This window comes from Prionailurus bengalensis, chromosome B4 (genome assembly GCF_016509475.1).
Source record: "Prionailurus bengalensis isolate Pbe53 chromosome B4, Fcat_Pben_1.1_paternal_pri, whole genome shotgun sequence".
NCBI classification, from domain to species: Eukaryota; Metazoa; Chordata; class Mammalia; order Carnivora; family Felidae; genus Prionailurus; species Prionailurus bengalensis.
In genome coordinates, this window is record NC_057358.1 from 135602422 (window position 1) to 135628559 (window position 26138).

The 26138-nt window shown below is 51.9% G+C and overlaps 1 protein-coding gene and 1 non-coding gene across 2 annotated transcripts; one reads left to right on the forward strand and one right to left on the reverse strand.

The window, feature by feature from the left end:
• Window positions 1-2974: 2974 nt before the first annotated feature.
• POLDIP3 (DNA polymerase delta interacting protein 3) lies at window positions 2975-25628 on the reverse strand. The gene is made up of 9 exons (XM_043562793.1): window positions 25461-25628; window positions 16697-17087; window positions 15710-15796; window positions 14443-14538; window positions 12343-12522; window positions 11688-11765; window positions 8755-8884; window positions 6310-6376; window positions 2975-5344 (listed from the first exon to the last, which is right to left on the reverse strand). The coding sequence occupies exons 1-9, from the start codon at window positions 25517-25519 to the stop codon at window positions 5167-5169; spliced, it is 1266 nt and encodes a 421-aa protein (XP_043418728.1). The 5' UTR covers window positions 25520-25628; the 3' UTR covers window positions 2975-5166.
• Window positions 25629-25906: 278 nt separating this feature from the next.
• Window positions 25907-26056, forward strand: LOC122474079. Its single transcript, XR_006294780.1, has one exon. It is a non-coding gene; the product is annotated as a U12 minor spliceosomal RNA (small nuclear RNA).
• The last annotated feature ends 82 nt before the right edge of the window (window positions 26057-26138 follow it).

Below are 26138 nucleotides of genomic sequence, written 5' to 3' on the forward strand. Positions count from 1 at the left end.
CTTACTTTTTAGTTTTTAATTTTTAATTTAATTTTTAATATTTACTTTGAGAGGAGGGCACAGAGAGAGAGAGAGAGAGGCAGAGAGGGAGGGAGAGAAAGAGAATCTCAAGCAGGCTGTGCACTGTCAGCATAGAACCCGGTGCAGGTCTTGAACTCACGAACTGTGAGATTGTAACCTGAGCGGAAATCAAGTTGGACACTCAACTGACTGAGCCACCCAGGCGCTCCTCCTTTTTTAGTTTTTCCTTTAAGTTTAGAGAAATTTAAAGCCATTATTTTAGGGTAGGTCTGCAGGCAACCAATTCCCCTAATTTCCCTTCATCTGAGAATGTCTAAGTTCCCCCTAATCCCTGAGATTTTTCTTTGCTGGACACAGAATTCTCAGTTGACACTTTTCTTTCACTATGTGAAAGATACACCACATTCTTCTCATCTCACGGTTTTTGGTGACAAACCTGTCACTCACATTGTTCCTCCTTTCTAGGTAAGGTGTCATTTTTCTTTTGCTGCTTTAAAAATTTTTGGTTTGGGCTTTTCAGAAGTTTGGCTCTGATGAGTCTTGGTGTTCATTTCTTTAGACTTACTTTGGGATTTGCAGAGCATCTTGAATCTATAGGTTTAAATCTTTCACCACTTCTGGGGAGTATATGGTTGTTATTTCAACTACTTTTTCAGCCCCGATTTTTCTTCTCTCCTTCTGGTACTGATGACGACATAGATTTCAGATTTTTTGTTATAAGTACCATAGGTCCATTGGGCCCCCACCATCTTTTTTTAAGTATATTTCCTCTCTGTTCAGAGTTCAGATTTGGTCATTTCTATTGTTTTATCTTCAAGTTCAAGGATTCTTTCTCCTCCATTGCTTCTTTTTTAGTAATCACACTTTTCAGCTCTAAACGATTTCGATTTTCTTTGCTGGCCGATTTTTTTTTTTCATTTATTTCAAGTGTGTTCACAATTACTTGTTGACACTTTCATGACGGCTGCTTTTGAATCTTTGCCGGAGAATTCTAACATCTCTGTCATCTCAGTGTTGCCCTTTCCCCTTTGAGATTCTCCTGACCTTTTCTAGGAGTGAGTTTTGACTGAAACATGGACACTTGGGGTTGCTACGAAGACTGAATCCCATTTCATCTTGTTAATGGCACACCCCCTCCGATAGGGGTGGAAAGGCACCACTTAATTACTGCCAGGTTCAGGTTCCTTGCTTGATGTCTGCTGATGCCCAGGGTGGGAGCGCCTCCCAGTCACTACTTTGTGGGGTGAGTCCCATCATCCATTACACCTCTGCTTACAACACCTTGGTTGGGAGGGGCTGGCAGGGCCTCGTTTCTCAGGTGGCCTCCCGTGACACCGACTGCAAGTTCCAGCTCCCTGCCTGGCCTTCTCTGATACCACCCCAACAGGAATTTTGGGGTGTCCCCAGTACAGCCTAGCTAGGAGAGAAGCCTAGGTTCCCAGTTTGGCGTATGTTGGCAAAGTCAGGGTGGTTTCTTCTGTGGTTTGGCTGGAGTTTTTAGTCTTGCTAAGCCATCCCTATTCTGGCCCTTATTTGGGCTTTTGTCTGCTTCTCCAGCACTGGCCGGGAGATGTGAAGCAAAAAGAAATCCATGGAACTCGGTGCAGGTAATCTGCTTTCTCTCCACCTTTCAGGCTTATGCTTGTTTTATATAAAATTTCCAGGGCTGGGGCGCCTGGGTGGCTCAGTCGTTAAGCGTCCGACTTCGGTTCAGGTCACGATCTCACGGTCCATGAGTTTGAGCCCTGCATCGGGCTCTGGGCTGATGGCTCAGAGCCTGCAGCCTGCTTCGGACTGTGTCTCCCTCCCTCTCTGCCCCTCCCCCGTTCGTGCTCTGTCTCTGTCTCAAAAATAAATAAATGTTAAAATAAAATAAAATAAAATAAAATTCCCAGGGCTGTATTTAGTGGAAAGGATCAAGGTAAGTTTTCCATCCCACCTTTCGAGAAGAGGAGCTGTTCCACTTTTAATACCATAATAAAACCATGTGAAAATGTGCAACGGTACAGCCACTGTGGTAACTGAAATAGCAGTTCCTTAAATTACAAATAGAATTACATGATTCAGCAATTCCACTTCTGGGTATGGACCCCCAAAATTGAAAGTAGGGTCTTAAAGAGAAATTTGTACACCCATGTCCACAGCAACATTCTTCGCGATAGCTACAAAATGGGAGCAATCCAGCTGTCCGTCCACAGATGAGTAAGAAAAATGCGGTATACGCGTACCACGTAGGACTCGTCAATTTAAAAAGAAAATTCTGATGTATGCTACCTGGAAGAAGCTTGAGGACATCTTGCTAAATGAAATAAGCCAGTCACACTGCAGGATTCTACCTATGCGAGTAGTCAGAATCTCGGAAAGTATGCTAATACTTGCCAGGGTTTGGAGGGGGGGGGGGGCGGTGGGGACGGGCAGTTGCTGTTTCATGTGAATAGCGTTTCAGTTCTACGAGAGGAAGAGTTATGGGGAGGATGGTGGTGACAGGTGCACAATGTGAATGTATCTACCACCACGGAAGCACACACTCACACATGGTTAAGATGGTAAATCTTATGTGTATTTTACCACACACAACACAAACCATCAACGAATTACTTTCTTTCTAATGCGTAATTGGTCTAAGGTCAATTTCGCTGATGAGCTGAACTTCAAACCAAGGCCAAATTCGGGCTCTCTTGTTCGCCACGAACAGACCTGATTCTACGTTAGGGCTGACGATGCCGGATACCCAGGGAGGCATTTCAGGCCCAGGATGTACGGAGGCACCGTGCCTGGTGCGTCACAGGCTCATGCTCACGTCCCAGGCTGAGGAAACTGGGGTTCGGCAAGTCCTGTGAGGAGCTGCGCAAGGTCATAGCTGGTGAGGAGTAAAGCAGAGGCCGATTCCTGTTTTCTAGAGCCAAGTCCCACAAGGCCACTCATAATCTTTTAAGAAAGGACAGCTCAAAGGTAGGAATAACAAATATTTATTCAGAAATGGGTAAGTAACATACAGTCTCCTCTATCCCTTAATGTCTCTTCCTCTCCTTCTGAACAAGAGATACACGTGAGGAATGTGGAGGGGTGGGAGGTGGAGGGACACAAGGATTGGCCCATCACCTTCTCTTCCATTTCCCATGACGACACCCTACGAAGCACGGGAGGCCAACAGGCTCCACCCTGCAAAGGACCACACGGCCGTCCGGAGGACAGGGCCCAGATGGCCAAGAGGCTGCAGCCGGGCTCCGTGAACTCTGTGATCACCGGAGCACCTGGCCCGGGCGGGACTGGCGGGGGCGGTGGGGGGGAGGGTGAAGCCATATGCAGGCAGGCGATTTACCATCCCTACTTGAAGCAGAGTCCAAGGAGTGATCCGACTGTCCCCAGTACCTGAAAAACCAGGTCCTACTGCCTTGTGGGTGCTCTCATAGATCAAGAAGGGGAAAGTGTAGGAGGAATGTCTTCCAGCTGCTGAGGAGAACGAAGTTTGCACCGGTGCCAAGTGGGGAGAAGGGAAGAAAGGAGCAAAAGCAGCATCCTTGAGAGAACTGGAAGCTGGGGCACCGTCAGGTACATTCCTTGGACTCCTAAGGCCCAAGGAACCTCAGAGCTGGAGGGCTGCACAGTGTTCACAGCCTGAGTCCTTCCCGCTTACCGACAGAACTCTGAAAACATGAGTTTCCAGATTCTTCTTCACTGGGCTGGCCCCAAGCAGGCCATGAAAGACTCTTTAGTGTCTCAGGTCCCCTTTACTTCCTAGACTTGTGCCTTTCACAGCACTCGCTACGGATTCTGTAGCGCTCCAGAGCCCTGCTGCCCAGCTCGCTCCAGCTCTGCCAGCCTGGATTCCCTCGAAGTCCCAACAAAGCAGCAGCGGAGACGGAGAATGCCCCTGGAGCCATGCTGTCCTGGTATTCAGGGGCTGCCCCTGGGGGCTACGGTTTTGCCCCAACTGCCTGGAACCACGCTGAGGGAACAACCTACCAGCTTGCCTGGAAGGGCTGCTCTGCTCTCTCAACACCCCCCCCCCCCCCCGCCCCGCCACCAAGGCCACCCACCACTCCTGTGCCCTTCACTGCCAAGGCAGGAAAAGACCCCTCTGGTCACGAATGGATGGGTCACTCCCAACAATGGGAACAGTGCCCCTTGGTGGTGGCTGGATCTGTGCCTCTCTCAGCATCCCCACTGTCCTGTAGGCATCTGAGGCCAGAAAAAGCCAGGAGCAAGACACTACTCCCATTCAAATAATCCCCCAGACCCTCAGTGTCACAGAACAATAATAGCCAGACCTTTATATAAAAAAACAAAGACAAACCCAACTAGTGGAGAGCTGGCGTTTGCACCCAAGCCTTGCACCCAAGGTATGAAGAGTGCCGTGCCAGGTGAGCACTGGGAAGGTGGCCAGCCCCTGCCCGCAACGATACTGAGAAGGCTGAGAGCTGGGGCGGGGCACTAGGCATAACCCAAAGAATGGGAACCGTGAACTCGAGAAATTACCAAGTCACCTGAGACGGCACAGGCCCTGGAAGCCAAGGGCCGGGAAGGCTCTTCCTAGTGGCGCAGCAGCACCCCCCGCCGCCCTTGCCGCGTGGCCCCTCCCGACCGCACGGGTCTAGAGCCAGTCGCGGTGAGAGCACCCAGGCCGCCTGCAGTGACCAGGCAGGTGAGCGGCCCAGCTCCGGAGCGGACCTGGCTTCCGCTAGGATGACAGGGGCGCCCTTCCTCACTCCGCTTGAAAGTTTAAAAACAAGAAAGGGGAGGCAACTCCTCGCCTCCTGGAGAAAAGAAGTGTCCTTCAAAGAGGCCCTTCCCTGCACTCCATGGGGCCACACGAAAGCCACCCAGAGAATTTAGGGTATCATTTTCAGACAAGGAATCAGTTCAAATTAGGGGCTCAAATTAGGGGTAGAGACGCTCTGAGCCACACAAGCCTACCCTGGTGATGAGGTGGAGGGAGAAGAGACAGACTACAGGAAACATTAACGCACAGAGGAGCACACAACACAGAAAGGTGGGTTCCGTCCAGCGAGGAAGCTCTCTACCCCTGGCGACCCTTCCCACGCTCAGGGGCCTCCAGTCCGACGGCCCATTGGTCACAAGCTTCGCTTTAGGAAACAGAGCCACCCTCCTCTGCCCCTGCTTCTGGCTGCCTCACTCCCCTGCTCAGAGTTTGATTTTGAATTCTGTGGGCTGTGTAGTCACAGAGGCCCCTGAGGACTTGAAGAGCGCTTTCAGGATGGTGTCAGGGTCCACTTCGGCAGGAGGGTTGGAGGAGGCAGTAGAATTCACCCTGCGAGGCAACTCACTCTCCTTTTTCACTGAGGGGCTGTCACTCAGCCGTCTGTGGAGAGCAGAGAAGAGTCAAAATCCTTGTCAGTTCCCCCTCGGATGGGGAGGGAACCCACCATTTACCAAGCAGGTTACGAAAGCTGGGCGCTGAACGTAACGCTCTCCACACCCCTCGATCTCATTACATTCTGTAGCCTGTTGTGATCAGGGGTTTTAGGTTTAGGAAACACTCCGTATGTCCTTGAGGGGTGGTCACACACGTCAGCTTAGTATGGATTTGGAGAAGTCTTGAAGTACAGAAACTGAATTCACTCCGTTTAGCGTAATGGTTCCCAAACTTATTAGGTCATTAAAACCCTCATTTTTCAGAATACAACTTATTCCTGGAACACAGCTTTAAAAACTTGTCCAAATCACACAATTCAACATCTAAGGTTCAAATCCTGGTCCTTCTAAATTTCAACGTCCGTCTGCCTGCCCCACCGACCTTGGCAGGTCTACTATCCTCCTGAGGTTTTTGTCTCCTCATCTATAAAAGATGTCCTGCCAGGCTACATTTTATGCATCTCAGGCTCTGAAAAATCTTCAGTCCTGGGCCAGACATGTATGTGCAGGTGTAAAAAAAAAAAAAAAACAGGGCTGGCACCGGGTACCGTCTCCATCAGGGTCAATGACAAGGAGGTGGGAGTTTTCCAATCACCTGGGTGGTGCACACAGCTGTACAAAGGACACAAGTGGCCTGCTCTCCACTTCCTTCTGAGGTATCTCTAAATTATAAAGCTGAGGACAAGGTCTTAACGCTAGCTCGTGGGGTCAACCCCTGCGGAAATGACAAGACGTCTCACTCTGTACAAAATTCAGCACTCCGACTGACCACCTGCCAGCAGAGCGGAGGAAACGGAACAGAGGAAAGCGGCTCTGCAGGCAAGTTACCCCGAGGAGAAGAGACAATCACACACAGTAAAACAAGGAGATAAGCTCCACTCTGTCCCCAGCACCACTGCCTTTGGAACTTACAGCAGAATGGGCTGGTCTGAGGTGATAACGTTCCCGTTCATGTGAAGGTTGCACTTCATTGGTTGTCCTGAAAAAGAGCAAAAAAGAGAAAGCTCCGCCATGAGATTTCGGCCTAGGACAAAAGGCCAAGGGCTGTGACCTCTGCACCCACCACTGGCAGCTCTGGCTCCGTGACCGTGACCGTGACCGGGGATGGAGCGGCCAGGCTTTGGGGATCCCCGGCTGAGGGCTATGAAACCTCAGCAATGACAGCACCAAAATGCAAAGTGGCCACCATTCCTTGCTTCTAGCAGAAGATGAGAACTGAAAGGAAGGGAGACACTGAACTCTGTGACGCAGTCTAAACTTCTTTGTGAAGCAGTAAAGGAAAATGTTTACGTGACGAAACTAAGTGAAAAAAATTCAAAAGTGAATATACACACTTCTACTTCGTCTATGAAGGATTAACTGGGACAAGTACTGTGCTGCTACTTTGCACGCTATGTGACTAGCACTGCAGTAACAGCACAAGAAAGGGGGGAAGAAGGAAGACAGCCAAGTAGGAGTAACATTTTTATATCTCACTAGAATTCGGTATTTATCTGAAATAGACTCTGATAAGTTACAACAAACACTATACACCCTTGAGCAGTAAGATAGTGACTCAAAAAATATGGTGAAAAAAATTTTAAAGGAACTAAAATACCACCCTAGAAAATATTCATATGATGTAAAAAAAAAAAAAAAAAGCCACATTAAATGTGAATGGATTAATTAATCCAATCAAAAGGCAGGGACAGTCAGACCGGATTTAAAAAAAAAAAAAAAAAATTCAACAATATGCCATCTATAGGAGACAGACCTTAGATTCAAAGATACAAAAAGGTTGAAAGTAAAAGGATGGAAATAAACATATCACCCAAATAGCAACCCTAGGAAGCTGGAGTGGCTATTCTAATATAAGACAAAACAGACTTTAGAACAAAAGATGTTATCTAGAGACAAATAGGAACATTTTGTAATGATAAAAGGTGAGTTCACCAGGAAGAAAACCATTATAAACATAAATGCAACTAACAACAGACCTTCAAATACACAAAGCAAAACCAGCAGAATTTAAATAAGTGAACAATATAGCTGAAGATTTCAATACTTCACTTTCATTAATAGATACAACAACCAGGCAGAAGACCAAAAAGGAAACAGAAGATTCTAAGTCACCTAGACCTAAGAGACATCTACCAGCAGCAAAGCACATATTCTCCTTGAACACTTATGGAACAGAAGGAAATTTGACTAATTCACAAATACATGAAAATTAAACAAAACAGTTCTAAATAACCAATAGGTCAAAGAAGAAATCACAAGGGAATTCAGAAAATACTCAAAGGTGAATGAAAATAAAGACACAATATACAAAAATATATGGGATGTAGCTAAGGCACTGCTTAGAGGAAAACATACACCTGTAAATGCATACATTGAATACAAGAGTGAAAAGACAACCTACAGAATGGGAGAAACTATTGGCAAATCACTTATCTGATAAGAGACATATTAAGAATATATAAAGAATTCTTTTAGGGGTGCCTGGGTGGCGCAGTTGGTTAAGCATCTGACTCCTGATTTCAGTTCAGGTCGTGATCTCACGGCTCACGAGATCAAGCTCCGCACTGGGCTCCGTGTTGACAGCGCAGAGCCTGCTTGGGATTGTCTCTCTCTACCCCTCTATCCCCACCCTCTCAAAAAAAAGAAACAAACGTTAAAAAAAATTCTTTTAAACTCAACAAGTATGCAAACAGCCCAAATACACATCTCTCTAAGATACAAATGGTGAATATGCACATGAAAAGACACTCAACATCATTCACCATCAGGGAAACGCAAGTCAAAACCCCACCAGCTGTCTATTAGTCTCTGCATCGATGTACGCAATAAATACACAAATTATTCAATAAACACAGAAAGAACAGAACAGTGGAGAAAAGTGGCATGGCAGACAGAGTTTCTCTCTACAGGCTAACCCGAGATAAACAATGTGACTCTGAATTCGGTAAAATCAGTAGCTTACTCCCTAGAAGCGGAGCTCACCCAGGTGCTAACAGTTAGACAAGGCTTCAGGCCTTTTAGGAACCGTTTCCTAGCAGTAATCAGACCAACATCTGGAAGGAGGAGGCTAGGACTCTTGGCTTCCCCGGCAAGACCTCTTAAGAGAACTATCCGTGGAGAAATGGTATTTCTCTGCTTGCTAGAGTTATGTACTAGAGCTGGATGAAAACCTGTAAAACAGGCAGCCCAGGGTGCTGCACGTCCCTATGTTCTTGGTGCAGAGGAGATCCCAGAGGGATGAACGAACCAGGAGCCCCTCCCCGCCCCCCATCTCAGAGGAAGGCCTACTCTGATGGCCTGCTGCTTGACAGCAACGAGCAGCAGGACGGTAAGGTGGCTGCTTTCTCCCGGACTCACCATCCAAACACCTGTTGTTATACTTCTTATATGCCGTAATGGCATCATCCTTCTTCACGAAGACCACCTCTGCTACCCCAGGATGAACCAGCCGAGCCCTTTTGAGGGCTCCACACACACAGAAAAGCTCCTGCAAAGAACAAGAGGGGTTAGCATCATCATAGGAGAATGTGGGGCCATTATACTGCCTGCCTGCCATTCACACACTCCAGGGGACTCTGGGTAGACTGGTGGCTACACTCCAGTTGAATATGCCCAATGCCCAGGATTTCAGGGAGGTGCCATTTTAGGTGCCTCTTGCTCTGGGACCAGATGAGGGGACAAGCTGAGCTGGCAGCAAGAAATGGGTCTGGGCTTATAAGCCTTGGAGTCCCTCCGCCCCCAGCAGGGCATCCCAAAGTCCTGCTTCGGCATCCACTTCTCAACAGAGAATTTCTCTGAGAGCTCTGTCATGGAAAGGAACATGTAGGCTCATCACAGGTAGTGGTTGCTATGTCACCCGGGAATGTGCAAGTTACTTCTCTGACAATGAGTTTTCTCTTCGGGGGGGGGGGGGGGGGGGGGGGGGGGGGGAGGAAGGTCTCACCTACTTCCCAGGGCTGCTGAAAGCCCAAGTGAAGTCATTTTTTCAGGGCAGTGCTTTGTACACGTGTCACTGCCAGCACCATGTCCTCTGACGCCTCATCGTGTCTTGCAGAGCAGGAGGTGAGGCCAGAGAGGGAACATGGAAATGGCCCACGGAGGCCGACTCCCACCCATGCCGTTTCTGCACTAGTAACTCCCTTCACAAGGTTGTTACGAGGACAAAAAGGCTTACAAAAAAGTCACAGAATGATTTGGTTTATTTTATTTAAAAAAATTTTTTTTAAATGTTTGTTTATTTTTGAGACAGAGGGAGGCAGAGTGCGAATGGGGGAGGGGCACAGAGAGAGGGAGACACAGAATTCGAAGCAGGCTCCAGGCTCCGAGCTGTCAGCCCGGAGCCCGATGCGGGGCTCGAACCCACGAACCGTGAGATCGTGACCTGAGCCGAAGTCGGACGCTTAACCGACTGAGCCACCCAGGCGCCCCAAGGAATGATTTGTTTTTAATGATAAAGTGGAAAATGTTAAATTCCAAAACCAAAATGTGGAACTGAATACTGAGTGTGATCCCAACTTCATTACTGCTGTTCTCCACACATTACCTGTGTCGGTAAAGACGGGAGGGTGGCTACTACCAGCGGTTACCCTGCGTGGTGGTGAGCACAGGCAGTCAGTTTCCACGACCCTGCATACAAAGTACCTGCCACCTAGTAAGTGCTCAATAGGGGCGCCTGGGTGGCTCTGTCGGTTAGGCGTCTGGCTCTTGATTTCAGCTCAGGTCACGATCTCATGGTCCTGGGATGGAGCCCCGTGTCAGGCTCTGTGCTGACAACGCGGCGCCTGCTCTGGATTCCCACCCCTCCCCCCCACCCCCCCTACCGGCCTTCCCCCGCGTGTGTGTGCCTATCTTTCTCTCTCTAATAAATTTAAGAAAAACAAAAACAAGTGTTCGATATATGGTAGCTATTACTACTTCTGTAATCAGGAAAAAAAATGTTTTAATCCCTTATTAATTCGTGAAGTATTAGGCAAAGTAGGCTACAACCTCCACCGTGCGTACCATTCACTGGTGAGCCTGCTTCCTTCTCAAAGCCATCCCACAGCAGTCACGTTTCACAACCGAAACCACTGTCAAGCGAGGCGGCCACTATGGGCTGTGACTGAATTTGGTGCGTTCATTCCGTGATCTGACAGTTCACAGCTAAAAGGGGACCTGGACTTTTTTTTTTTTTTCAATGTTTTTTATTTATTTTTGGGACAGAGAGAGACAGAGCACGAACGGGGGAGGGGCAGAGAGAGAGGGAGACACAGAATCGGAAACAGGCTCCAGGCTCCGAGCCGTCAGCCCAGAGCCCGACGCGGGGCTCGAACTCCCGGACCGCGAGATCGTGACCTGGCTGAAGTCGGACGCTTAACCGACTGCGCCACCCAGGCGCCCCAAGGGGACCTGGACTTTTAAACTAATGGTGGGCTTTTTGGCGCCCAAATGAAAACGAGGCAGACAAGCAGTGCCGGCTGGACCCGGCCGCCTGCTTCCCAGGTTTAGGTTCTGTCCGTGAACTAAGGGTGGGACAGGACAGACCAGGGCAATCTAGAAAAGCCAACCACCAAGCAACACCAACCCATCCCATTCCTTTTACTTTGGAATCATCGTGAAAACCCCTGGAGGAGGCAGAAGTTCCAAAGGCTCACAGGAAGATAGGAACCACCGGACTTTACGCCACGGAACAAGAGGATCTCATTCGAGACCCATCCAGCATGGTGCCCTGGCCCTGATTTAGAAGCTGTGAAGAACAGAGTTGACACAGCCGGTCCGACTGCTGTCTTCTCAAAGACCGGCTTCCAAGGCTGCGTCCTGGCTGGTGTTTGGGAACTTGGAATTTGGGACGCCCACCACCCTAATCGATAAGAGTGGTTCACTGAGCCTAAACTGTGCGAACGATGTGGTTTATGCTGAACACCTGCTTTCCTCCGGGGCATCTTGGAATGCTGGTACGCACTGGCAGAGGGTGCCTACGTAACTAGTTCCTGATAAAAACCCTGGCACTGAATCTGCAATGAGCTTCCCTGGTTTCACGCGTCACAACTCGCTGCTGGGAAAGAGAGTGCATCCTGACTCCACGGGAGAAGAATCCAGAATTTGCACCTGGACCCCCGGCCTTTGCCCCACGAGCCTTTTTCCCTTTGCTGATCTTGCTTTGGATCCTGTAATAAACCCTGGGCCTGATGTGACTCCACGCGGGGTCCCGTGAGCCCTCCTAAAGAACCAGCAAACCTGGCGGTGGTCTTGGGGGCCCCTGACACAGAAGCGGCTTGAGATGTAAGATTCTGGCAGGATACAGTACTCACCACGATGTCCTCCTCAGTGACTCGAGGGTGCAGATTGTTCACTGTCATCTTGGTGCCTTCCAAGGGGCTGAGGACAGGCTGCCAGACAAGACAGTTACCAGAAGTCACACAACAGCTATGCACTCAACAGCAGCATGTGCTCTGGGCCAGCGGCCAGGAAGGCCCAGAGGAAACCCCCCTAGAGGGCCCGTCACGATCAGGCCCCACCACCCCATGCTAAGGGCCGGAACCTCTCATCGCCTCCCCGATATGCCAGACACTTTCAGGCCTCTGAGCCTCTCCATGGAATGCCACTCATGTTTCAAGACCCACCCGGCTCAGGTGGACCTTCTGCTTGAAGCCTTCCCTGCTTGCCCAGGGGACCAATGCTCTGTCCTCAGTGCTCCCAGCAGCTCTCCTCTGGACAGACCTCCATTCTACCGCCAGACAAAATCGCTCCGTCTGCATCTCTGTCCACCCCACTCGCCTGCAAGCAACCGAAGGGCAGGGGCCACCGGGTCTCGGTTTGCTCGCTTGTGAAATGGAGGTGGCCACGTCTGCCTACCTCACGGAGGTGCCGTGAGGACGCGACACGACACGCACAACACACTGCCCACCCAGCACGGCCTGACTCTCCACTGGTATGCTCGCTTTCTCTCCTTCACCTTCACCTCACCTCGGCAGGCGGCAGTTCTTTGGGAGGCTCCTCCTTGTTCACTAGCGTCCGAGACATGTTGGTCAAGGCTTTTGTTCGAACAGAGGAGGGGAGGGCAGGAGCTGTGTATGCATCATTCTGAACCACTTTGGTGAGAGGGAGGGCCTTGGACACGGAGAACTTGGAACTGCTCAGCCCGGCCTAAACAAGAGGCAGACAGGAATCTGAGGGGCTAGAGAAGAAGGGGAGAGAAAAGCCCTAAGGGGCTCACGACCGCCACCCCCGAGCCCTCCCGGCTCTGCAACTCCCTTAGAGGTCTGGAGCCAAAGAAGGTTGCCAGGGACTTCCCCCAAGGAATGGGCGGGAGGGGAGAAACACAGTTTGTGCTCACAGAAGCCACTCTCTAGTGCAGAAGTCCTTGGTGAGAAACTTCCATGCAGGCCTGATCTGAAGCCATAGGCCAACAAGTTTGGGGTCAAGTTCATTCCCAGACCTGCTTCTCACACAATGGGCTGATTATCAGTTCTGCGCTGGCTAGGCACAGGAACCCACTCTTAAGAAGGCCCAGACTCCCGAAACTTTTGGTCCCCGTTTCGACCACACAGAGGCACCATGCAGAGCCCTGGCCCGATCAGCTCCCAGACCGTCAGGGACAGGCTGCCAGAGTTGGCAGGTGCAGACCAGCAGACACAGTTCCCTCCCTCCCCTGCTGCCCCTGACGGGGGATGTGGTCCCTTGGATATATAAGCCAGTCAACTCCCGGGTGTTAGCGCGTCTGAGGAAAAAGACGTCGGAGGCAGAAGCGGCAGGGCTGATTCACCAGCTTCTCTGAATCAAATACGTGTCCACTCCTCACGCTCGACTCCACAGTTCTCAAGCTGCTGAGTCTTGAGAGCCAGTGCAGTGAGTGTAGGGGTTATACGCAGGGCCTGGGAGCCAGACTGCTTGAGCTGGAACCTCAGATCCACTATTTATAAGCTGGGTGATACTGACTGTATTTAACCTCTCTGTGCCTGATTCCTCATCTGTAAAACAGGAACCACAGTAGTACCCACCTCACCGGGTGGGCGGGAAGGGGAGTCTTAAACAGGTTCACGCAAACCCTGCATTTTTTCAATCAGGGTGAGCCACGGACCGAGCCAGCCGACACCCCCCCGGCAGCAGACCTCAGCAATGCAACCAGTGCAAAGGCCCAGTGCCTGTAACAAATCGGCAACCTTCAGCTTCACGTGTCACTTTAAGAACTTCAGTGGCAACCAGGAAACTGGCCCACACATTTCAGCGCAGTGACAATACGGAGTCTCTGGGTCTCTGCAGGCCAAACAAAGGCCCTTGGCTCGGGTGGCCCCTGGCCGCCCTCCCCGTAACTGGCTATACCCGCTGACGCTGGCCTCCCTGCCATTCCAGATACTGCTCTCTCTGCTTCTCTGCGTGGCATCTGACCAGCACCCAGTCTTGCCCTGCAAGCGGGCTACACGTGGTGGAGAGCACAGGCAAGGTCGTTTATTCTTGCTCACACCGACTGAGGGAGTCCAGTTTCAAAAATGGAATTGGTGGGGCGCCTGGGTGGCGCAGTAGGTTAAGCGTCCGACTTCAGCCAGGTCACGATCTCGCGGTCCGAGAGTTCGGGCCCCGCGTCAGGCTCTGGGCTGATGGCTCAGAGCCTGGAGCCTGTTTCCGATTCTGTGTCTCCCTCTCTCTCTGCCCCTCCCCCGTTCATGCTCTGTCTCTCTCTGTCGCAAAAATAAATAAACGATGAAAAAAAAAAATTAAAAAAAAAAAATGGAATTGGAGGGAAGGAGAACACACAGAACATTCTGCCACAGAGGAAAGAAAACGGGATTCCCTCCCATGTGATCTCACATTTCCCCCGAAGTGCCTCCAGCAGCAACTGGAGGCTGTAGCCCCACACTTCACTAGCTGCGGGCCCTTGAACACGATCACCGGCCACTCTGGTCTCAGCACTTATGAAACCAGCCACTGGATCAGTTCCAGTTCTGAAAACCTTAGGACCCAAAGGAAGAAAGATTTCGGAACTGAAAGGCCATACACTCGCCCACGTCTCCCACCCACCCGATCTGCTATGCATGGCGAGTGCAGGAAAAACATAAAATGCCTTACCACGTGGTGGAGAAAGCTGCTGGAGGCTGCAAATTTCATCTGTTTACTGGGAATGGGAGCTACAGCGTCATCATCGTCCTCCAGGTCGTATACATTCTGAAAAGAAAGAAAGAACAGCTAACGTGGCCTGCAGGCTCTCGACAGACCTTTGGAACAAGGACAGCAAGACATGGAGGTGAATGATGGATGGAAAAGCGGGTGTGTGTGTTGGGGGGTGCCTGGGGAGACTGGCCCGGGAGGCCAGGGTTCAAATCCTGATAGGCTGGCTCCTCACCCACAAGGACCCCACGAAAGTGCTGCAACCTCCAGGTACATTAGAGTTTCCTCTCCACAAGTGGGCAACACCTAGAAACACTTGCGATGTTTGTTTACGATCTTGGCTTAGAAAGTCCATCCCAGGCAGTCTGGCCTACAGAAATAAATCCAACCCCTAGAAAGAGCTCCAGCCACAACCATGTTCACAGAAGGATTTCTAACAGTGAAAATTACAGGACAATGGCTTAAGTAAACTGGAACATCAACTCAAAGGACTATGCAGTTATTAAAAACGTTCACAGTAAATGTGAATCAGAGAAGTGCTTGAGTTATAAAGTGCAAACAGAATGACAGAAAATCGAATAATAATATAACCACAACTACAGCTATGCATTAACTGAACAATAATGACACTTAAAACAAAAGGAACCAGGGCAGAATTTCAACAGCAGCTGGCTTTGGAGAGCAGGACCAAGAGGGACTTTTTTTTTCCTTTTTAATCTTTCTCTATCTTGCAGTGTTCTGTATTAAGCACATACTACTATTTTTAATGTTTATTTTTGAGAGAGATAAAGAGACAGAGTACAAGCTGGGGAGGGGCAGAGAAAGAGAGAGAGAGAGACAGACAGACACAGAATCCGAAGCAGGCTCCAGGCTCTGAGCCGTCAGCGCACAGCCCAACGCGGGGCCCAAACCCACGAACCGTGAGACCATGACCCGAGTTGAAGTCAGACGCTTCACCAACTGAGCCACCCGGACGCCCCCCGCACATACTACTTTTATAATAAAAAAGAGAAGACTTTCAATCTGCCTCTCTGCCCCTTAAATACTCACCCCCCCACCCCCATGAGCAGTTTCTTTTTAAAAGTCATAAACTGCAAGAAGCTGAATATAATTTCTCCAATTCTTCACACTGGGAACCTTGGCCAGGCCTCAGTTCATCCACTCAGAAGAGTCCATCAAAACACACACGTGTGCACATACACTCACGCGTGTACAGACACTCTCTCACCTGCTTGGCCGGGTGGTTATTGACAACATTGATCCTCATTCCAGCAGGATGGGTGTGAAGGGGTGCCATGGCCTTCTGCTGTGGAACCTAGAAAACCCAGAGACCAGAATTCATCCCCTGGGGTCCACACGTGTCCTCCATGCGTCAGGAATCACTGAACGTGAAGTATGGTAGCGCTCAGTTTGGGTCTGTGGTAAAAAGCCCTAGAGTGCCTCATGTCCAAAGCAGGAGTGACAGAGAGCCTCGTCATCCTGCTCGACGAGCCTGGCTCGATACATCCGCAGCCGCTACTCCTGTCAACCAAAGTTGCTGCGAAGGTTGAAGGATATTGTTTTCGCCCCCCCTGGGCAGCTGTGCTAGCGGCCAGGGCACGGGACAAGGAGTCGGGTGTGACCAGGCTCCTACCCGGTCCTCCCATTCACCGGTTGTGCTAGCTCTGGGCACCATAATTCACAATTGAGACCTCGAGTCTTCTCTATAAAACTGGGGTAATGGGGCGCCTGGGTGGCTCAGTCGGTTGAGCGTCTGACTTCAGGCCGGGTCATGATCTCACGGCTTGTGAGTTCAAGCCCCGCGTCGGGCTCTGTGCCGACAGCTCAGAGCCTGGAGCCCGCTTTGCCTTCTGTGTCTCCCTTTCTCTCTGCCCCTCCCCAGCTCACGCCCTCTCTCTTTCAAAAATAAATTAAAAACAAAACAAAACAAACAACTGGGGTAATGATCCCAGAGTTGCAGGAGAAATAAGTAAGTGCCTGCCACACAGCGCGTGCTCCATGGCGTCCGTCGTCTCCCGGCTCTTCCCTCCATCGCCAGCTCTCTTGAGAACGTCACTTACTTCTGCCGCAGCCCCCTTTCCTCTCCGGGACACTCGTTGAAAACCCCGCCTCCCTCACAGGGTTACTATCCAAACACTTGGGAGAGCTGTCATTTTGCCCAAACACTCCTGGCCCCCACCGCCTGTTCCCGCCTTCCCAGGAGAGCCACGCCTACCTGGATGGTTTTGGTGAGCTTCAGGGCAGGGGTCACTGTCCCAATGGGTGGGCTCATGAAGGCGGCTGGGGAGTTCCGCTTCAAGCTGATCTTCTCCCGGGCATCGGCCACCTGGCGGGGCTTCTGGGGCACCGCGCTCTGCTGCTTGCGGGAGTTCAGCATCTCTCTGGCATCCTGCACTTTCCCTTTGATCCGGAACCGAGCATCTTTCTGCAGAAGCTTTTCCCGGGCATCCTTGACCCCCAGCTTGAGCCGGGCGTCCGAGAGGCCGATCTTCTGCCGGGCATCAAACCTCTGCTGGAAGGTGGCTGTGCGTGCTGGCTGGCTGAGAAGGCTCTGCTGGGTCCCAACACGAGATCGAACACCTCCAATTCCTGGTCTGGCATTGAGACTGCAAGTACAAATCGCACATTAAGTGGATCTGGGTGTCGAGAGCGGCCCATGGAGGTAGAGCCATCGTGCTACTGGGAAGAGAGGGAGTTTCTGGAGAAATCAGAAGTCTGCTCGCTGAGCAAACAGGCTTATGTTGAAACTGCTTTTCTGGTTCATGACTTTTAACTTTGCATTGCAAATAAAATTCGGAAGAGGGGCCTGGCGGTTTCGATCACCAGGTAACACACTGGTTTCCTCCCTAGACCAGGTGGTCTGAGACGTCATTAGGAACAATAACCTCCAAATGATGCTGGTCCCAAAAAAAGGCATATCCCCCAAATATTGTAACCCCACACAGGGGAAGAACAACTTCAGTTTCCAAAGTTCTTCACAGGCTTGCTCTCAGTCAGCCCTCTCAGCACCCCGTGGGGTGGGTCAAACAGGCTTGGAGAGATTCAATGATAAACAGAAGACACCAGCCTGCCTTCGGTGGTCCAGGTCTCCAGGGCCAGCACCAGATCCCCACTGGGCTGGGAGCAGGAGCCACCCGCTAACAGGTAGAAAAGAAAAACAGCCACTTTGTCTGAATTGTTTCCACTCACAACACTTCTGACACCAAAAGTGTGGGTGTTCTCCTGACATCAACCCTTCTCAAACCTTCCAGACATCACCGGGTGTCCTATGATTCAACTCTGACACAACATACCCAGAGTCTGCACAGACCCCACAGGTTATGGGCTCAGTCCCCCAAGACGGCCCTCACTTCAGATGCCACTCCCAAGTCCCGGGCTTCCCATCCTTCTGACAGACTAAAACTGAGGGGACCCACGCCCACTCCTCAAGTTCGGTAAGTTGCTAGAGTGGCTCACAGAATGCAGCAGAAACAGTTTACGTGCTACCATTAGTTTGTTATGAAGGATACAACTCAGAAACAGCCCAATGGAAGGGGTGCGGAGTTCCCATGCCCTCTTGGGGTGCACCACCCTCCCAGCACATACACGTGTTCACCAACCCAGAAGCTCCCCAAATTCCACCGTACGGGGGTTTTTATAGAGGTTCCATTATATAAGCAAGGTCGAATGGCTGGCCATTGAGGACAGCCTCCGTCTCCCTGGAGGGCGGGGGGCGGGGAGGACTCCAAGTTCCAATGAACCATGCCTAGGTCTTCCTGGTGACCAGCCCCCATTCTGAAGCTAGCCAGGGACCCAGCAAAAGCTACCTCATTAGAACAAAAGATGGTCCTACCACCCTTATAACTCAGGGTTTTAGGAACTGTGGGCCAGGAACCAGGGATAAAACCAAGTACGTGTTTATCACACTCTTCAACAACAATGTCGTCAAATCCAGAAACTGTTAAAATCGGAAATGAACCAAACTCCATCACACAGGCCTCATTTGCTTGCGGGGTTCCTCTGTTGGCCCTTCAGTGGCTCGTGAGTAAAGAGAAGGCTCTTCCAAGTACAATCCTGGAAGTCCTTCCTGGGGTCCGCAAGCTTCTCCCTCACCCCCCCTGCCCACCACACCACGAGGCCGGTCTACTCCAGCCGCTGCCGCCACCACCACTGCCCCCACCCTCGCGGCGGGTGCCCTGCCTGGGACTCTGGCTCCCAAGGCAACATCTCCTCTGAGGGAAACCCTCCTTCTCTGCTTGTTCCGGGACAGCCCTCCTCTGTGCCTCCAACTCCATCTGCTTGTTTTCTCTTCCCCACTGGACTGGGAGGGGAGATCGGGGCTCATTCTGTTTCAGGGCCCGGTGCTTTACAGGCGGTGCTGAAACCTGGCTGAGCTAAGTTAGAAACTCTGGTGGAGCTGCTTAAAAACATAGCTGTCTAGACTCCGTCCTCACAGCTCCTAAATCCAAAATCTGGGTGAAGGCCTGGGCATCTGCACTTTTGACTCCATAGGTGGTCCTGGATTAGACGGCAGTGTTCAGAATCTCGGACCTGGGGTCAGAAGGCAAAATTCTGCTGAACAAACAAGTTCCCGTATGGCCTCCCACATCTGTGTCCAGGCCTCCCAGGAGGCCTCCTAGTACTCCCGCGGGCCTCCGCAGCCGCCTGGGGACTGTCCCGCAGCTCCCGTGCTCACAGCAGGAGCGTACCCAAAGAACCAGCCAAGGCAAGCCCGGACTTTCACCCAGTTATCCTTAGACTGGAGGAGACACACCTGCTGCCCCCAGCATGCCAGAACACTGCCCGAGACCGTGATGCGCGGACCAATTTTCTTTGGAAAACAGCAAATTATTTTAGGATTTAAATACTTTCCAGTGGGTCTATACAGGAACTGGGTGGAAGAGAGAGGGAAAGGATCATTTACAGAACTGATCCGATTAGGTTTAAGGTGGGGGTGGGGCTGCTTGTCCGTCCCTGTCCCGTTTTCTCCTGTAGAGGCAGGGGCTTAAAAAAAAAAAAAAAAAAAGGCAAAGCCAAAGGGCTGGGGTGTTTAGGGAGGCCAGCAAGCACGACGAGGGAGAGAGGAACAGACAGCACCCCCCACCCCCCTGGAGTGGCCTGCCCTCAGTTTCATGGTCAGCGAGGTCTCGGCAATAGTGGAGCTGGGCTTTCTGGCGGCACCGAAACCCACAGCTACTGGAGGGGCCCCTGGTGTTTATGGAGGGAACAACACACGCTTCCTAATAAAGCCCTACCCGCAGGCCCAACTAGCTGGTGAGGTGAGCCCACTGTTTTTGTTTGTTTTTTAATGCCTTCAGCTCCCTACATCTCCCTACACCCATCAAAGAAAAGCAACAGGCTGTCCGTGCAGACCAGGAGCTACGACTGAAGGCCTACTCATAAAATGGGGAAAAGGATTTTGATCAACCTTACTGCCCAGATCCAGGAGAAACCAGTGTCAGTGGAAAGCACTCCAGATAAAACTGTCTGCTTATCACACAGGGGACCTCTCTGAAGCCACAGGCTTCGGGCTGGGGAATCGAGTCACCACAGAGAGCATGGTGAGGAGCACTCCCGCTCTAGGAGAGGAAGGCTCACGCCTGTGGGGACACCACGAGCCGCCAGACACACCTGTGGGGCAGCGAGAAGACTTAGACACGGCCCCCCGGGCGTCTGGGAAGAGCAGAGGGTGTCAAAGGTCACACAGACAGCCCACCGTAGCCTGCAGCCTCTTTGCCCTGGCAGCTCCGGTGGGTTCCCCGGTTCCTGCCCTCCTGAGCACTCCCTCCTCGCCTCTCCCTTACCGCCTCCCGGCTGGCCGGAAGCTTCCCTCCTTGGCGGAGGTCAAGCCCAAGTTGCCGGCGCTGAATCACAAGGACCTGTTCCCAAGCCCGCACCTCCTGCAGCACTAAGCGCCTCGGTAAACCCTGCCATCTCCTCACCTGGGTCAGCCCGCACCAGGGGAATAAAAAAAAGGCTCAAAGAGCTTTCCAGTTGTGAGCTCCCGCCAAGTGGTGTCAGGGACCCTACAGCTTCCCCACCCCCGTATATTCTCCTTTCACGCTCACAACTGTGAGGATTAGGTTATTATCCACATTTCACAGAGGATGTCCTGGTGAAGGCTGGTCTTCACTGCATCTACTTAAAGCACCAATAAATGAAGCATGGGTCAAGGATAAAGACCAGAGACCGAGGAGTTGAAGAAGGGGGGGTGCTGTCCCAGGCTAAGGAAGATCTTAGGCCCCCAGACCCGTCCAGGACCACAGCACACTCCCTAGTGAGCAGGGGGTGAGCACACACACACCGAGCGTGGCACGGCGTGCTCACTCTGGCCCCGCGTGCCACACTGCCTGTCTGGCAGGAAAGGCCACCGAGATGCCTCGGGCCGGTCTTTCTACCTCCGTGACCAGCACAAAAGGTCCATCGGGGAGGGAGGGCATGTAGCTGTGGATGTGGGAGCGCGAGTGGGCCGCTTCCCCGCAGTCCCCCGCACTCAATCCCCAGTCCTTTCAGCTCCTTTCCCAGCAGCTTTAGGGGCTTCAGTGTGCAGGCTTTTTATAATCGCCGCCCCTCCTCCTGCATGAAAGGACAGCCATTCATCCCGGCGGGCAGCAGCGCTGGGTACAAGGCAGGCATTAGTCATCAGGAATTTTTCAAATAAACACTCCCGCTAGGTCCGGGTCTCCAAAACACAGAGTCCGCGGTGTTACCCTCCGGTTCCAAGAACCGCCCGAGGGCTCCCTAACAAAGCCCAGCCCCTCAGCGGAGCCTCTGGTCTGGCCCGGCTTCCGCCTGCAGCCTCACTGCAGACTCGCCCCGAGGTCCCCGAAACACGTTCTGGCCTCAGCACTTGTTGGGAAGGGGCGGGGGAGGTTTTGAGCAAGTCTCTGGACTCGGAACTGCCCCACCCGGCTCTGCCCTGGCTCCGGGGTCCTGGGGAGAGCGCTGTGGGTGAGAGCCAATGCCCCCACCCCGGAATCTCAGCGCCTGCCCCGGACCTCACTGGAACCCGGGTGCTCTCCCCCACACCCTGACCCGAGCCGGCTCTGGACAGACGTCTAGTCCAAGGATCCGGGCCCATTAGTGGGGCCCTGGGTTGTTATTATAAAGTGGATTTTAATCCACGGGCATCTCTGGGTCAGGGTTCATGTGTGTCGAGGTCATCTTTATGTGGAGGAAACACATTTTAGTTCTGTTACACGAGAGTCAGTTCTGAATCAGGGGCTTCACGGACACAAAGAAACAAGATACCATCCCCTTACCCTCCAAGAGACTCTTTTGTGCAGATGTTTTGTTTTAAATCACAGTTCTTCCCCTCCAAGTTACATAACGACTAACTTTCCTCCTCTTTGCTTCAGGTCTACAATTCCTTTATCTTATTTCAACAAGGAAACAAACCCCAAGTACCAGGAACAGAGAGCCCTGGCCTGAAAAGCAGACCAACCTCCTTCCCCGTGGCTCCCAGGACTCCCCAGACAGGGCATCTGGCCCAGAGCTGCTCAACTCCAGCATACTCAAGGTCCAACCTTCCCACTAAGGCTGCCTGCCACCTTAGATGAACCTTCCCTAACCAGGAGGCAGCAGTGGACGGACAGCTGTCATCTGCGAGCTAAACTCAGAGTGGGCGACTTTGCTAACGTGACCAGCAGTATGCTCAGATCTTAAGGAAAAAACGACGAGAACGGGCCCGCACTGCAGCTGGTGCCCAGTGCCCTCCTGGGGAGACTCATCCGTGGGCCTTGAGCAACGGAAGTCCCCAGGGAGTTCTGTGCAGGGGGAAGGACAGCGCCCCGCCACGGCTGAGTGAAGTATCATTCTCTCCCTTTCTCTATTTTCACATTAATCATGGAAATCTTTTGATTAATGGGGGGGGGGGGGGCAGGTAGTAACAAGAATGACCCCTTTCTTGGCTCACAAAGTGTGATGAACACAAAACAGAAAGACTGCTCTAAAGAATGAATACATTCCATGACCTGTGGGGAAAGAGGTGATTTACATCTCCACCGGTTCGTTTGCTATTTCCACTAAGAAGAAGAAAGTTTTCGGGGACAGTCACAGGTTCCACATAAACCATCAGGCACAAAGTTCTTCCTGGGACCTCCATGCACCATCATTCCACAGTCCCAGGAAGCGGACAGTTCTTCCAGCAAGCATGTAGGACAGGATACAGTTACTGTCGGAAATGACATTTGTTCACTGAAATAAGCTCAGACCTTTCAGTTCTTGACAGGGACACCCTGGCTGTAGCTTCTGTTGGCTTTGCAAGTAAAATAAAAATGAAGTTTCCACCAGGTTTAATCTAAACACAGCACGCATACTAGTCTCTGTCTGCACGGTCCCCCCTCCAATCTTCACATGATAGCAAAGTAATACTATCTCATGTATCGTGGCACAAAATTGGATGTTGCTTCTTTACTTAAAAGCCTTCCATAATGATGACCATAACTAACATGTATCAAACACTTAGAACCATCAAATACTCTGAAAGTACTGTAGACAGATTAATTCACTTAGTCCTGACAGTCACCCAAGAAAAGAATTGTCCACATTTTAAAAATAAGAGAGGTAAGGAATGGTTAAGTAACTTGCACAAGCTCACGTGGACAGTGAGAGAAGGGAACTCAAACTTCACAGTTTGACTCCAGGGTTACCTACCGACCCCCCCACCCCCAACCCTCATGGGGGGGGAGGGGTTTGGGCATCTACTCCTTTAAGGAAAGATCCACAATAATTGCCAACATTTGCTGAACACTCACTACCTGGTACAAACTTTAAAATATACATTTTTGGGGCGCCTGGGTGGCGCAGTCGGTTAAGCGTCCGACTTCAGCCAGGTCACGATCTCGCGGTCTGTGAGTTCGAGCCCCGCGTCGGGCTCTGGGCTGATGGCTCAGAGCCTGGAGCCTGTTTCTGATTCTGTGTCTCCCTCTCTCTCTGCCCCTCCCCCATTCATGCTCTGTCTCTCTCTGTCCCAAAAATAAATAAACGTTGAAAAAAAAAATTTTTAAAAATAAAAATAAAATATACATTTTTGGGGGCGCCTGGGTGGCGCAGTTGGTTAAGCGTCCGACTTCAGCCAGGTCACGATCTCGCCGTCCGTGAGTTCGAGTCCCGCGTCGGGCTCTGGGCTGATGGCTCAGAGCCTGGAGCCTGTTTCCGATTCTGTGTCTCCCTCTCTCTCTGCCCCTTCCCCATTCATGCTCTGTCTCTCTCTGTCCCAAAAATAAATAAACGTTGAAAAAAAAATTAAAAAAAATATATATACATTTTTGTATTCTATCTAATCTTCTCAGCAACCTGCCAGGAACCACTCTTACAAACGAGGGAGCTGCCCAGCTCAGAAGTCATCTCGCCAGGGAGGCAAAGAACCCAACAATGGGTCCAGAAGGGCACCGGGCCTGCCTGCTCGCAGACAGGTGTTCATCCCACGGATCCCCCACCCAGTGCCCAACACGAGACTCTGTGCACCTCCACGCTAAAAAAAAAAAAAAGTACAGACCAAACAGACAGTACAGACCGCCCGCAGTCAGGGCCGTGGGGGAGCTGATGGCATATGCGCGTGTCCTGGGAAGCTGGTCCATTCAGCAACTGTCCAGCAAATCTATGAAACCCAGATGGATTCACAAGTGGCCAGAGGACCCAGCACCAATTCCACACCAGTTATTGGAGGGGAAGACCTAGGAGGGAACAGCTGCGCAAATGAATACTTCCTGTGCGCCTGTTGCAAAGGAGTAGCCAGGTGGAGTGCTGGCTGCTGAGTTCTGCAGAGGAGGCAGCAGGTGTAGTGGATATGTGGGTGGGGGTGGGGGGCTGGGGGGGAATCTCCCTTTCAGTTAGCAACAGCAAGGATCTATTTTCTAGCCACAGGCACCAGGGGGATATTAATAAACATCTGTTGGGTGAATGACTCGGGAGAAAACAATATCTACAGCCAGTTTTTTACAGCCAATTTAGGAAGACACCTGAATTAGTGCTGGAGAACTGTTGGCCACGTTCCCACTTACTTCTTCATACAGCTGAACTGGAGCCCATAAAGGCTGGAAAGGACTAACAATACTTAAGGGTCCAGAGGAAGTTTGGGGCACATCACTGCAAATCGTCTCCTCACTCAGATCCAGAACAGTCTACTCTGACAACTGGGAGTTACAAGCATCGAGAAGCTCTAACCTCCAGCCAGTTCCACCTGTTTTTTTTTTTTTGCCCAGGCCTGAGGTCAACTCAGCCAGCTGCTAAAGGGCACTCAGCCCCGATTCTCAGCTCTTCGTGGCCTCGGGCAAGTCTCTCTATAACCTCTCCCGGCCTCAAGCTCTTCATCTGCAAAATGGGGAAAATATCAGTACCTGGCCGGTACGGTTGCGAAAAGAGCAAACGGGACAAGAGATACTTGAAAGCGCTTGCAGAACTTGAAACGCCGCACCTCGGAGGCGAGTGTTAGAGGCAGCGGGGCCGGGAAGCGCACGCAAGATTTGGAAGTGAAGCTCTGGGTTTGAGACTCGGCTTCGGCGGTGGCGGTAACAGATCGGAGGAGTCCGAGCAACTCACTTCCCCGCTACACTTCAGTCGTCCTAACTCTAAGGCCGAGCAGATATCGTGGAGCGGCGGGGCGCACGTGCAGGTCTTCCCACGGGAGGGGGCCGTGCGCGGAGACCCCCCCCCCCCCAGACCCTTCCGTCGGGGACGGCCCCTCCCCCCGCGCGACCTGCCCCAGCGCGACCCCCACCCCCCACCCCAACCCCCGGGGCCGCTCCCACGAACCGGGCGCCCCGGCCCCGCCGCGGCCAGCGGCTTCCCTGGCCCGCCAGGGCGACGGCGCCTCCAGCCAGTGGACGGTCGGGCGGCCGGGCCCGCAGCGGCGGCGGGGCCTAGCCAATGAGCAGCGCGGCTGCGGCAGGGGGCGGGCGCAGACGGCGCTCCGCGTCGCTCCCGGGCCGCTCCCTCCCCCGCCCCGAACCCCGCTAGGCCGCGGGCCCTGAGCACCGAAGGGAGAAAAGGCTGCTCACCGCCCCTTCGTCGCAGCTCCGCGCTTCCGGATGAGCTCGTCCAGGGAGATGTCCGCCATCTTGCACCGCCGAGCGAGCCGCGAGCCGCTTACACTCCAGCCCTCGAGCCCGCCCCTTCGGCCGCTCAGGAGCAACTAGCTGCTTCCGGCGTTCGGCCGACGAACTCTCGCGACAACTCCAACAGGGCAAAAACCGGAAGGGGCGGAGAGCTCCCCGTGAGCCTTTGCGACGCTAGCTGCTTATCTGCATACGGCGGTCGGGGGGCCTACGGCTCCCTGTTCTCCTCAGACGAAGAAATAAAATGGAAAGCGACATAAAAACTTAACTAGTGAATGAGACGAACTGCAAAGGAATCGGGCTCTTAGTTCAATGCTCGACTCTGATACTCACCGTAGGGCAAATGAGAATGGAATTTATTACCCTGGGAGTAACACGCTTCCCTCTTTATGCCTTAAACTTATGAGTAAGGAAAATAACGATTCGGGGTGACGCCCGAATCCTCACTGCTAATGTGAGACGAATTTTTGAGCGGGTAAAGGTTGCCCCTAAGGTGACCCGCCTACTTTGCGGGATGCCTGGGAGTCGCGATCTGCCCGTCCCCCTTCTAATCACTGAAAAAACAGACCGGTGTCTTCTGGTTAAATGTCAGTTTTAAAAGAGTAGGTAGTTTCTTGCGAA

Bases quoted from the DNA above. Each gene is read 5' to 3' on its own strand.
- POLDIP3 (XM_043562793.1), bottom strand. From the start codon at position 25,519: ATGGCGGACATCTCCCTGGACGAGCTCATCCGGAAGCGCGGAGCTGCG. The intron at 15,797-16,696 runs GTAGGCGTGGCT...TGGGTTTTCTAG, and splicing joins AGCTCACCAAAACCATCCAG to GTTCCACAGCAGAAGGCCAT. The intron at 14,539-15,709 runs GTGAGAGAGTGT...CTTTCTTTTCAG, and splicing joins ATAACCACCCGGCCAAGCAG to AATGTATACGACCTGGAGGA.